This window comes from Pelodiscus sinensis, chromosome Z, assembly GCF_052426305.1.
Source record: "Pelodiscus sinensis isolate ZL-2025 chromosome Z, ASM5242630v1, whole genome shotgun sequence".
NCBI classification, from domain to species: domain Eukaryota; kingdom Metazoa; phylum Chordata; order Testudines; family Trionychidae; genus Pelodiscus; species Pelodiscus sinensis.
In genome coordinates this window covers 15276733-15290814 of record NC_143085.1, presented here as the reverse complement: position 1 = coordinate 15290814, position 14082 = coordinate 15276733, and the positions used below count along the sequence as shown (strand labels likewise).

Below are 14082 nucleotides of genomic sequence, written 5' to 3'. Positions count from 1 at the left end.
TCACATACATATACTTCCCCGGGATCTGCAAGAAAGCATTTACAATAGCTGTAATAGCAAACTTGAAAGAGAAAAGGCAGCAGGCAGGTATGCGTACAAAGCAATCTATGCACATTTGGATACATTTGGTGGGGTTGCTCTCGCTAAGACCCTTATAATCATCATCTGAGGAGCAAAAAAAAAAAACCAGTCCGCACAAATTTGCATCAGATAATGAAATTTACACATAGGCTATATCAATACTGCTCTGTTCTGCGCAATAAATATGCAACTGAGGTGAAGCATGGAATATCACCGTGCCTCCTTTGCATAATTAATGAGCGGCCGCTTTTTGTGTAAGAGGCTTTTGTGCAAGAGCTGTTCTTCCTGAAAAAAATGCAGACGAACAGCTCTTGCAAAGAGGGGGTTTTGCGCAAAAAGGAGCCATCTACACAGCTTTTTTTTGTGCAAAGCCTCTTGTGCAAAAAAATCTGCTCATTAATTGTGCAAATGAGGCATGGCAATATTCCACACTTTGCCTCATTTGCATATTTATTGTACAAAACAGCACAGCATGGATGTGGCCATATTGATTATCACTGCCTTCAAGACCATCTTCTTCTTCTCTTGCTGATCATATCTCCATCACCAATCACCTGCTTTCCAGTCTTTTCACAGATTTCCACTCTTCCACATCAAGTTCACTCTACCCATCATCTTTCAAAGATGTACACAGTTCATTCCTTCTTGTATATAATCTCCACCTATTCTGTGTTCCCCTCACTCCATGCTACCTCTTATATTTTTAAAAGTCTTCTCCTTACTGTTTATTAAGTGCCCTGCCCAACTCTGCAATAAAACTTATCACCCATGGATTCCAGAAGTTTTGACAGCTACAAAGACCTGGTGCACACATGGTAATTCTGTGTAGTTATCATGTTTCATCTTGTACAGAGTTGTGCTTTTTGGACTATAAGGCCTTTAGCGCTTGGGATGTAAAATACCATTTAAATAGTATGTTTAACTGGTTAACTGTCCCAGTGTGCTCTGGCATTATGGGCAGGAGGCTGCTCCATTCAGATGAGTGCCAGTTAACCTGGTAAGCATGTCAGCAAAGCAATGTTTATCAGGTAACCAGTTAACCCTTTATATCCCTATTTAGAGCAGGAACATGTTGTCATGTATATCTTCAGTACAAGTTCAACCTCTCAAATCCAGGACACCCTGGTCTGGCAACATCATCCAAAAAAGCCTGGCACCCAGCCAGTGGCTGCTAGGGATCCCAGGCCAGACTAGCAGCAGACAAGCTGGCAGTCACCAGGGAAACCCCACCCCAGATTCCCAGACAGCTGGCAGCAGTGTTGCTGGAGGATTCTCAGCCAGCTGACAGTAGTGTGGCTGATAAAGGCTGCAGAGCCCAGCTGGGGGATCCCTGGCTGGGCCAGCAGCAGCGTGGCCAGTGGCGGTCAGGAAGTTCTGACCCTGGGTTGCCCTGGCCAGGCCAGCAGCAGTAAGGCCGGTGGCTGCTCTGACAACAGCAGGGCCAGCAGCAACTGGGGATCTCTGGCTACACCAGTAGCAGGCTGAGAGACCAGCGGCAGGGAACCTTCCCTAGTCCAGCAAAATCCCCCATTTGGGTCCGGTCAAGTCCTGAGGGTGTCAGACCAGGGAGGTCCAATATGTACTAAAGAAATACATACCCACAGAATTAAATAAGCTTCTTCCCTTAACATGAATCCAAGAGCCAATGGGTGAATATTTCACATCTTCGAATGTTATTGTCATTTGACTCCTTTCTTAATGCTCCTCCAATCTACATAAGTATGCCATCTCTCTCCTCATAGTTCTGAGCACCGCTTGCAACCTCTTATTAACAGAGAAGATAAAACTGTTAATGGAATACAGAGTGGAATTAAATTATGCTACATTTACCACAAGGGTGAGGAACCTCAGGCTTGGGGTTTGGATGCGGCCCTTGGCTTGCCTGGATCTGGCCTCCGAGACTCAAGACCCTCTCTGCCCAGCACTGGGGAACCTATGCTGGTGCTCCAACCCCGCTGCTGCCCCTCTGGGGGCTGGAGCACACAAATTCTACTAGACTGGCCCCCCTAGGCTCTGGTGTGAGGGGAATGTGGAGAGTGTCTTTCTCCTTCTCAGTCAGAGACCACAGTGGGTCCTCCCTCCTCCTCCCCCCACACTTCTCACTTGTGTGAAGCCCCAAACTGATTTTTCTGTGGGTCAGAGGCCCCCAACCCATAGAAGGTTCCCCTCCCCTGATCTATCCAGAAAAAAAATAAATACTAAACAAAATACGCTTAAGTAGTTAAAAAAAAATTCACTGGACAATGATTTAGCCAAAAATTATACATTTCCCAGCTTTGATGAGGATAATCTACATAACGAGCAATCTAACTATTTTTAATACTTGCCAAGGTCAATCAACTCATTCCTTAAGATTTTATTTGCATTGTTTAATTGAGTGCAGGAAAAAGAAAGCTGCTGCAAGACTCAGATGACTGCCACGTCTCAGAATACGTTTTGTAAAATATGTGGTCTAAAAAGAGAATTTGATTCTGCAGTTGTGCACATTCTTTAAATGACCCTGTCTTTATAGCAACTTATTAGCTCAATAAAACCAGAGAAAAAAAGGCTAAGTTCAGACTGTAAGGTCTTTCTATATATAATACAAGAAGCGCTGTTCAATCAGTAAGAAGCCTTAGACTTAGTTGCATCATTTTGTGGCTCCATCTTTGTTTCCAATTATTCTCTATCAATTCTGAATATGCTCCATTTCACTTACAGGTTCACTGAGATGTTCTGGGGGTCATTGGTGCAAGTCCTCCTGAGAAGTAAATGAATGTCCAACCTCCGAGTAGAGGGGACAGGCCTTAGCTTCCACTGCCCTCCCCAAAGTGATGCAGCATCCCAAGTCAGTGATCCGGTTTGGTCAGATATAGAGCTATGAGAATTTACACTAGCTGAGGATCTGTTTCAAATGAAAGGATAGTCTCCACATCTTGAAGGGAAAAACTGGGGAATCCTCAAAATTATCTTCAGGACATGTATGACCGATTGTCTGGTTTTGACAAGTCCTCTATCTAGACAGATACGACAGAAATGGTGAGACCTATACATAACACACACTTCATAGCATCTCAGACAAATCATTTCTCAAAATGGGACCAATTCCAGTATTTGTGGCCTACAAGTGGTTTTCAAATAGTTTAGGCTAGACCTAGTCTATTTATACAGATATTTCTTTAGAACTTGTCCTTTCCTATAAACTAATCTATTTTGCATGTTTTGCTGGGATGACATTCATGGAAGGAAATAGAACCGTCTAATTCTCGTAAGAACATAAGAATGGCCAAACTGGGTCAGACCAAAGGTCCATCCAGCCCAGCACCCTGTCTGCTGACAGTGGACAATGCCAGGTGTCCCAGAGGGAGTGAATCCAACAGGCAATGATCAAGCGATCTCTCCCCTGCCATCCATCTCCACGCTCTGACAAACAGAGGCTAGGAACACCATTCCTTACCCATACTGGCTAATAACCATTTATGGACTTAACTTCCATGAATTTATCTAGTTATCTTTTAACCCCTGTTATAGTTCTAGCCTTCACAACCTCCTCAGGCAAGGAGTTCCACAGATTGACTATGTGCTGTGTGAAGAAGAACTTCTTTTGATTTTAACTTGCTGCTCATTAGTTTCATTTGGTGGCCCCTAGTTCTTATATTATGGGAACAAGTAAATAACTTTTCCTTATGCATTTTCTCCACACCACTCATGATTTTATAGACCTCTATCATATCCCCCCTTAGTCTCCTCTTCTCCAAGCTGAAAAGTCCCAGTCTCCTTAATCTCACCTCATATGGGACCCGTTCCAAACTCCTAATAATTTTCGTTGCCCTTTTCTGAACCTTTCCTAATGCCAGTATATCTTTTTGGGGATGAGGAGACCACATCTGTACACAGTATTCAAGATGTGGATGTACCATGGATTTATATAAGGGCATTAAGATATTCTCCGTCTTATTCTCTATCCCTTTTTAATGATTCCTAACATCCTGTTTTCTTTTTTGACTGCCACTGAACACTGTGCGGACATCTTCAGACAACGATCCATGATGACTCCAAGATCTCTTTCCTGATTAGTTGTAGCTAAATTAGCCCCCATCATATTATATGTATAGTTGGGGTTATTTTTTCCAATGTGCATTACTTTACACTTATCCACATTATATTTCATTTGCCATTTTGTTGCCCAGTCACTTCGTTTGGTGAGATCTTTTTGAAGTTCTTCACAGTCTGCTTTGGTCTTAACTACCTTGAGCAGTTTAGTACTGTCTGCAAACTTTGCCACCGCACTGTTTACCCCTTTCTCCAGATCATTTATGAATAAGTTGAATAAGATTGGTCCTAGAACTGACCCTTGCGGAACACCACTAGTTACCCCTCTCCATTCTGAAAAGTTACCATTTATTCCTATCCTTTGTTTCCTGTCTTTTAACCAGTTCTCAGTCCATGAAAGGCTCTTCCCTCTTATCTCATGACAACTTAATTTACGTAAGAGCCTTTGGTGAAGGACCTTGTCAAAGGCTTTCTGGAAATCTAAGTACACTATATCGACTGGATACCCCATGTCCACATGTTCGTTGACCCCTTCAAAGAACTCTAATCAATTAGTAAGATATGATTTCCCTTTACAGAAACCATGTTGACTTTTGCCCAACAAATTATGTTCTTCTATGTGTCTGACAATTTTATTCTTTACTATTCAACTAATTTGCCCGGTACTGAAATTAGACTTACCGGTCTGTAATTGCCGGGATTGCCTCTAGAGCCCTTCCTAAATATTGGCGTTACACTAGCTATATTCCAGTCATTGGGTACAGAAGCGGATTTAAAGGATAGGTTACAAACCAGAGTTAATAGTTCCACAAATTCACATTTGAGTTCTTTCAGAATTCTTGGGTGAATGCCATCTGGTCCCGGTGACTTGTTACTGTTAAGTTTATCAATTAATTTCAAAACCTCCTCTAATGACACTTCAATCTGTGACAAGTCCTCAGATTTGTTACCTACAAAGGACGGGTCAGGTTTGGGAATCTCCCTAACATCCTCAGCTATGAAGACTGAAGCAAAGAATTCATTTAGTTTCTCCACAATGACTTTATCGTGTTTAAGTGCTCCTTTTGTATCTCGATCGTCATGGGGTCCCACTGGTTGTTCAGCAAGCTTCCTGCTTCTGAAGTATTTAAAAAATATTTTACACTTAATTTGGCAGTGTTTATGCTCCTTTCTATTTACCTCACTAGGATCTGACTTCTACTTTTTAAAAGATGTATTTTTCTCTTTCACTGCTTCTTTTACATGGTTTTTAAGCCACGGTGGCTCTTTTTTAGTTCTTCTACTATGTTTTTTAATTTGGGGTATACATTTAAGTTGGGCTTCTATTATGGTGTCTTTGAAAAGTGTCCATGCAGCTTGCAGGGATTTTACTTTAGTCACTCTACCTTTTAATTTCTGTTTAACTAACCTCCTCATTTTTGCATAGTTCCCCTTTTTGAAATTAAATGCCCAGTGTTGGGCTGCTGAAGTGTTCTTACCACTACAGGAATGTTAAATGTTATTATATTATGGTCACTATTTCCAAGCAGTCCTGTTAAAGTTACCTCTTGGACCAGATCCTGCGTGCCACTCAGGACTAAATCGAGACTTGCCTCTCCCTTTGTGGGTTCCTGTACCAAGCTCCTGTAGCTGCTCCAAGAAGCAGTTGTTTAAGGTATCAAGAAATTGTGTGTCTGCAACTTGTCCTGAGGTGACATGTACCCAGTCAATATGGGGATAGTTGAAATCCCCCACTATTATTGAGTTCTTTATTTTGATAGCCTCTCTAATCTCTGTTAGCATTTCATAGTCACTATTGCTGTCCTGGTCAGGTGGTCGATAATAGACCCCCTACTGTTATATTCTTATTAGAGCAGAAAATTATTATCATAGCAATTCTATGGAACATGTTGATTCATTTAAGATTTTTACTTCATTTGATTTTAAATTTTCTTTCACATATAATGCCACTCCCCCACCCGCATAACCTGTTCTGTCCTTCCAATATATTTTGTACCCAGGAATGATTGTGTCCAATTGATTGTCCTGACTCCACCAGGTTTCTGTGATGCCTATTATATCAGTATCCTCCTTTAACACAAGGCACTCTAGTTCACCCCTCTCATGTTTTTATTCTGAATCAAAATGAAAATGATGTGATGAGAGTTCCCAGCTTTAGTCCTTTGGTCTTTAACTTGGTCAGAAAATTAGTAAGTTCTATAGGTAGTTTCTATTTCAGTTAGGGATGTAAAATACAGTTTAATTGGTTAACCTATTAAACATATTGTTTAACTGGTTAACCAATTAAAGGGAGGGGCTGGAACAGCCTCTGTTCAGGGTGGAGCAGCCTACTGCCCATAATAGGGGATCTGTTCCAGCCCCCACTGGTTACCAGTTAAACATTTCCATCCCTAATTTTAATGAGTAATGCAAAGCACCCACAAGACAACTGCGTATGCAGACACACGCCAGCATTAAGGATGTTAAATTTAGGTTATTTTAGTAATTGAGTAGTCAATAGAAATGTATCAACTACCTGATAGGGGAAGGCAGCCCCGCTCAGTCTGGATCAAACCCCGCTGTGGCTCTGCAATTTAAAAGGGAGTAGGAGCTAGACAGCTACGCCCCACCCACTTCTGTGTTTTAAAATGCAGAGCTGCAGCAGTGTTTGGTCCTTGACCCAGCATGAGCAGGAACTGAACTGGGCTGCCTGCCCAGCCGTTACTATCCCCTGTCCACAGGGGTCCCAGTGGGAAGTTGGGACCCCCCCCCCACAAACCAGGGCTGCTATCCACAAAGCAGCCCCTGGTCCACAGGAGGTCCCAATTTCCCACTGGGACTCCACACGACTGGGGGTTGCTGCTGAAGCAGCCTCCTCTGCCTCTCCACTGCTGCCTCCAATAGAGGGAGTAGAGCCAGTGCTTGGGGAGGGAGGGAGGGAAGGAGGGAGGAAATCGGCTTTTAAGCTGGCTCCCCCCAGGACCACCTCCTGCTTCCCTCCCCCGCCTCGGGGTGAGAGGGAGAGAAATGCAAGTAGTCGATTAGACTAATCAACTAATCTCTTACATCGCTAATCAGCACGTTCAGACCTTTGTTTGCCCACGTAGCCATGGTTACAAACATGATCTAGAATAAACCCTGCTCCAATTTTTAAAAATATATTATGACAAAGGTGAATATGGGATTTCTGAAGCAGAGAGAACTCAGTCCCATTATTAAACAACCAGGGCTCAGAGTACTGCATTTTTCCAGCTCTCAACTACTGAATTTCATAATTCGGCCAATATCTGAGCACTGTGATCAAAGTAAAATGTTTAAGTATTCTTGTGTGCACAGTGTTCAGGAGTATTTTACAGGTAACAATTCGGAAAAAGATTTGCTAGATTTCAAGTGTCATTTTATGCAGTGATATTTTACAGGGGACTGTGTAAATGTGGCATTTGAAATTACAAACAAGACTTGGGTTTGTTTGCAAAAAAGAGAATGGGGTATTTTTAAAACATCCTATGAAAACAGCAGTCTCAAAAAATCAAAGGGTTTGGACATATCAAAATAGAGCTATCATTAATTTCTCAAAACCTCAAGGCATTTCTGATTCAAACTACTGTACATTTAAAAAAAAACACACCCTGAGTGTTACCAGCTACTGTCTATGTAACCAGAAGACTAATAGTGAGTCATTGCTACTGTGTACACAGTATGGTCAGACACAAGACATTTCCCTTTTAGTCTTTCAATTCTGGAGCTATGTATTTTAACATAGTCTGTTCTCTATTGTCAGGTTTTTCTATTTGTGGGGAATATGGAATTGCAGCATAGGGTGAAAAAGACCAGAGTTTGTTTTTACACACACACACACACACACACACACACACACACACACACACACACACACACACACACACCACCCCCCCCCCCCCCCCCCCCCCCCCCCCCCCCCAGTAGAACTTTGTCTTTTTTAACAGTGACCATGTTTACTCCTTTAGGAGGCTTAATTTTTAAAATTCTAGGGATTTTTTAATGTAAACAGGAAATGTGAAGATTCAAATAAAGGCAACAAAAATCTCCTTACTTTAGCCCTGGAATGTTGGCAACTGTCACAAGGGATAATATAATCCATTTTATTCAGGCTTGACATTCCAGCAGCCCAGCAAATGAAAACTGGAGCATTTGATACTTCAGTTCAATAACAGGAACAAAATTCTTCATATGTTCCTTTTTTATTCATGTATTTAAGGAAATAAGAAATATGCTTATTGCAGCCTGAAGCAAATATGAGGATTTACTCTTAACACTGATTCCCCAGGAGCACTTGTATGTTTTAATGCTGGCCCCAGGAATTAATACACCATATGTAGATTTTGACATCAAGAAATCAGGAATGCAATAAACAAGTGTGATTTGTCCACTATTTTTTCCTTTAACACTTCGCAAAAACTGTCAGTTTATTAAGCAGGCTGCTTATATAGGATGATTGCTACTCTCGCTCATCTATATAAGCAAGTTACCAGTTATTAGCTTTAATGGTTACAGAAAGCATTAAAGTTTCAGCCAATAACATTCTTGAAAGGTAACATGCGCTCATACTGGTAAGTGTCTGCCATCCTGACTTACATCAAAGTCTTACATTATAATACTTGAGAGCAAGGTAGGTGAGTAGTATCTTTATCGGATCAGCTTCTGGGCCATCCAAAAAATATTACTTCACCTAGCTTGTGTAGCTTATATCTTGACACCAAAATGGCTACAAGATTGCAAACAATTATAATATTTGAGACACACAAGCAGGAGGAAAACACCATAGAAAACTACAGCCATCTGAATGGAAGGCAAACTGAAGCCAAATCAGCTCTCCCTGCTCAAGATAGATATAACACACCAGAACAAAGCAGGGATCTGGAAACAACCTGTGGCCCTCTGAGGTTTTATCTGATTGTAGAGAACAGGAGTCAAACACAAGGGCTATATCTACATGGCCCCCTCTTGTGCAAAAACATAGGCAAATGAGGCGAAGCATAGAATATCACTATGCCTCATTTGCATATTTAATTAGGCTCCTTTTTTGCGCAAAAAGCCTCTTGTGCAAAAACGAACCATCTACATGGCTCCTTTGTGTACAAAAACGCCTCTTGTGCAAAAATGAAGCCTAATTAATTACGCAAACGAGGCACGGTGATATTTCATGCTTTGCCTCATTTGCATATTTTTTTGCACAAGGGGAGGCAATGAAGACAAAGCCTAGATCAGTGGTCTCCAACCTTTTTACACCCAAGATCACTTTTTAAATCTCAGAACAAGCCAAGATCCTTCCCCCAATACCCCACCTTTTCCTTGAAGCCCCGCCCCCTCTATTCTCGTACTCCTCCGTCACTTGCTTTTTTTCCCCCCAATTCTTCTGCAGGAAGAGGTTTTTCCAACATTTGGGCTGTCAAGACTAGACCAAATGTCAGAAAAACCCCTTCTTTTGGAAGCCCCCTTATTCTTTGTGGAAAGAGGAATATAAGAGTTACTGAATATAGAGGTTACCGAAAGAACATGTTTGCTCTTCCACAGAAAAAACAGAAGAACAAACGCATCCCTGGATATCTCTGGAATCCTGAAAAACTCCTGCAGTCGCCGTACCCTCACTGGGTTGAGACAGGATATACAGGCTCTGGGGTTGGAATGAGGGATTTGAGTGTGGGAAGGGGTGAGGTGTGCAAGCTCTGGGAGGAAATCTGGATGCAGGAAGAGGTAGAGAAGGGGATGCTGGCTCGGGGAAGAGGCTCCAGGCTGGGGAGTGTTGGGGTCAGATGGAGAGTTGGGGTACTAAGAAAGCCACAGCCTTGTGGATGTGTCGGTGCAGAAATTTGGGTTGTAGTATGTGAGGGGCTCAGGGCAGGGGGTTGCAGTGTAGGACAGGCTCAGATCTACGGTCCAGGGGGGTGCAAGAATGTTATGATGCTGAGGCCAGATGGGGACTTTCTCTCAAATGGGGTTTGTTGGCCAGGCTTCATTTTTAAATAAAATACTATGTCAAACACAAAAATTTTCTGCATTGTCTTTATTTCTGAGAAGGGCAGGGAACCTGTTTTGAGTCAGGGGTCACTGATCCACTGAAAAGTCAGTTGGGGCCCCACAAGTTAGATGCAAAAAAGAAAAACCTCCTCCAAACCCCCCCCCCCCCCCAAGCCTCACTAATGTGGCCCCAAATGTGTGGTGGGAGCAGGGGACATGGTACTGGAGAAGGGTGCTAGTGGGTACTGGGGCAAGGTGCCAGTGGGGGCAGGATTCTGTGGCAGGGGACAGGGTGCCAGTGAGGGCAGAGAGTCCCCTGCACCCGCCTCCTTCCAAGACTCCCCCAACCCCCCTCCCCCAGCAGAGGAGGGAGGCCCTGTCGCACGCCTCCTCCGGGTCTGGTGCACGCCTCCCACAGAGCAGGGAAGCCCCCATCGCGCACCCCCTCCGGCCTGACTCCCCACTCCTGCAGAGCAGGGAAGCCCGCGCACGCACCCCCTCTGGGGCCAACACCTACCCTTCCCTCCACGGAGGAAGAAATCCTGTCACGCACCTCCTCTGGGGCCGGCGTGAGCTTCCCACAGAGAAGGGAAGCCCCTGTCGCATGCCCCTTCCCGGCCTGATTCCCCACTCCTGCAGAGAAGGGAAATCCTAGTTCGTGCCTCTGGGGATGCCCCCAGTAAGTTCCCAGCACGCCAGAGACCTGGGGCAAGGAAGCAGCCAACGCGTTTCCGGAACTTCCGGAAGTGACACGCAGCCACAGGACTTCCGTCCATCCTGCGGGAAGCTGCCACTACCTCCATTGCCGTTGTAATGATAGGTAGTGGGGCTTCCTGGGGGTGGGGGAAAATGGGGGGCCTGGAATGCCTCGCGGTCGACTGGTTGAGGCCTCATGATCGACCAGTCCATCGCGATCGACGGGTTGGTGACTATGGGCCTAGAAGTTACTGCTATAGAATGAGGAAAAGCTTTTCTATAGGCTATTATGAATACCAGCAGGCACTGCAATAAAAAGATGTAAAAAGGTGAAGGAATGAGGTCAACCAAGAAGCAAATCTAATTCACATACCTGCCTTCTAGAACAAGCAGCAATTTCTCAGAGATAAAATGAGATACTGGGTAGGTTGTGTATTCTCTGCTGTAATTGCTAAATGGTATACAGAAGCCACCCATCAAACTGAAAGATGAATCTCATATTGATACTCATACTTTTCTTCATTTGCTGACACTGAAAAGATTATTTAATTTTATTTTTGATTGGAAGGAAGTCAGCACAATATATATGCAGACTGCTGAAAGGACCATTGGCTTTTCAGAGGCCATATTATGAGAATCAGAAAACACCATCTGAGAAGAGAGAAGCCCCAGAAAAATTTGTCTAAGTGGATTCTACTAAATGACTTACTCTGTCCAGAGGACCAATATAACAGACATCACTCACTCTTCATAGTGAAACATGAAAAAAGGGGCTCTATATAATTTAGTTACTTATAGGTAATAAACCAGAACAAGAAGTTAAATGATCTAGACAAACAATAGTAGCCGGACAACCAGCAAATCAGTTATCTCAGCACTAACTGTCTGTTCTGCATCTTCTTCAGTTTGGTAACTAAAGCTTCCTTGGTTATTTATTTGTTTCTAACACCACTCATGATGTGCCAGCAACTATACAAAAAAGCTCCTTCTAAAGGCAAATTCAAAGCCCAGAGTTTACCAAAACCGTTTAGAAAGTTACCAAAAATTTCACTTTCTTGCAGATCAATCAATCAAGCATGGTATAGGATATGAATGAAAAAGATAATAGGTACATACAACAACAACAAAAAGTACCTTGAGTGGCCAAATGTTCAGCATCTCATTCATCCCCAGGCTTCATCCTCATCTGAGCTTGCATTTGAGCAATCATTTCCTGCATGCGACGCAGCTGTGAAGAAAGAAAACACCATCTTTTAAACACAGACTTTGGATAGCTCAGACTCATTCTCTCCCTGAATCCAATGGGGATATAAAATCCAGATATACAGGAAGTTGTGAATACTTTTCTTCCTTGGCACAGAAAGGGAGCCAGTTTCTATCCCACCCTATATTTAAAATTTAGTGTTTAATCATATGGTCCATTTCGTACTGATGTGTCCTTGTCATAGATCCTTTTGGTACAGAGTGTTGTCAGGCTTTCAGCAGACACACAGTTCAAGTCAGTAAGGTACACAAGAATCTTCACCATGAGTGTATGGAAGCCAAAATCGTTCAGAAGCACATTCATAAGACTTGCAAATTAGTGAAGACATTACAGAAGAGAGGAAAACACCTTCCTCCTCCTTTCCTTTTTGTGCATAGAGGACCATTTCTTGTAAACCATCTTTGTTTATTACAACTCAAATACTTAATCCAAAATGCCAGAAAGTCAATGGTGATTTTGAAATTGCTGTTTTGTTTGATTAACTGTATAATGCCCCTCAAATTTTGGAACGGACTGTTTCAAGAGCAAAATGTTCAATGAAATCCACAGAACAGAAAAAAAAACTAGGCATATTAGCCACCATTGTTTTAATTTTGAGTGTTCAAGGTTTCTTTAGGAATAACCATAGCTAGTTTTAAGTGTTTTAATCTTTTTCAAGATAGTGACATGTATAATGCTATCCCACAAAAAAACAAGTTGGCAATTATGTAAGATCATTTCCTTTTATATCATATTTTTCTTTTGAACATGAAATTCAATAAGATTAGAGAACAGAAAAGTATGTGCCTGATTTTCAAATATGTGCACACAATTACAACTATACTCACAGATCTACTATATGAACTCACAAATAGCCAGTTGCATATTTCCATATGCAGTCATGAAAACTGCACATACAAGGGGAGTACACAATCTTATACACATGTTGTGCTCTTACAATTTAAAAAAAAAATCAGACCTACAATTTTCATTAAGTTGTAAATATATTTTAAATTTGAAGTCACACAATGCTTATAAACCAAACAAATTAGGTTTTAGTTTAGTAATATTTGTTGCTATGACAGGCAGAACACCAATTTTCCATTAAATAATGGCAAAAATTATAATTTAAGAACACTAGTCTGACAATAAGGGTTTAAATTTATATTGTGAGAAAGGAAATAAAGTTATATTTAAACCACCAAGGGAAGTCATGCTTTTGTTTTCTTTATTGATTACTTTGTAGGAATGTTATAGTAAGAAAATTAAGGGATAATGTTAAAAAAATGCATTGTTGTTAATCATATTTTAGTTTAAAATCATGTAATGCAGTCTGGCAAAAATTAAACATTAAAATATGTCTAGCATGAACACAAAATCGAAACATGAACTACTGAAAACAATTATTTTACATGAATGAGTGACTCATACATAAGAAGTCCTATAAATACCCACTTGAGCCTCAGCATTTGGGTCTGAGCAATAACTGATTCTATTTGTCTAGAAAAAGCAGGAAACCAGATCAAAAAAGTGTTACAGTTCCAGAGGCACATATTACTTTATTTTCCTTGATCCTAGTCAGAGTCAGGGGAACAGAGAAAGAAACTGAAGGAATATAGCTCAGGTCACCTGAGAAAAGATGATTCTCATCTGAACTGTATAGAGTAAAAGAAGATTCATGTCAGAGATAAGAAGAAATGTGAAGTCCAGTGAAAGTCTGTAATAGGTGAATATAGCTCACATCTGCCTACATCAACCAGTCAAATATTTAGAGCCGTAATACTTTTTGAGAGATTCTCAATGCAATGGCAGATGAGTCAAGAAAATGCTAAAAATACAGTATTATCCCCAATCTGTTGTGAAGAGTGAGTTTTTTTTTAAAAGTTACTTCCTTGAATAAGCAAATATTTAATTGGCAATATTAATTTTATATCTGGCCAGCTCTATTTGCTCTACGCCATCAACACTAATAAAATGGGCACATGCAAGTTAGCATAAATAGTCCTAATTTTTACTGCTGTCTTTACAGTAGTATCAGCAAGCTTTTTGGGGGG

At 41.7% G+C, this 14082-nt stretch overlaps 1 protein-coding gene across 1 annotated transcript in view; it reads right to left on the bottom strand.

Moving 5' to 3' along the window:
- The window catches only part of LOC102451934 (septin-2), an 86773-nt gene that overhangs the window by 12780 nt on the left and 59911 nt on the right, over positions 1 to 14082 (bottom strand). The window contains exon 12 of the mRNA XM_075898295.2: positions 11920 to 12013. Coding sequence (XP_075754410.1) covers positions 11945 to 12013 — 69 coding nt within the window. The 3' untranslated portion in view covers positions 11920 to 11944. The remainder of the gene's footprint in view (positions 1 to 11919; positions 12014 to 14082) is intronic.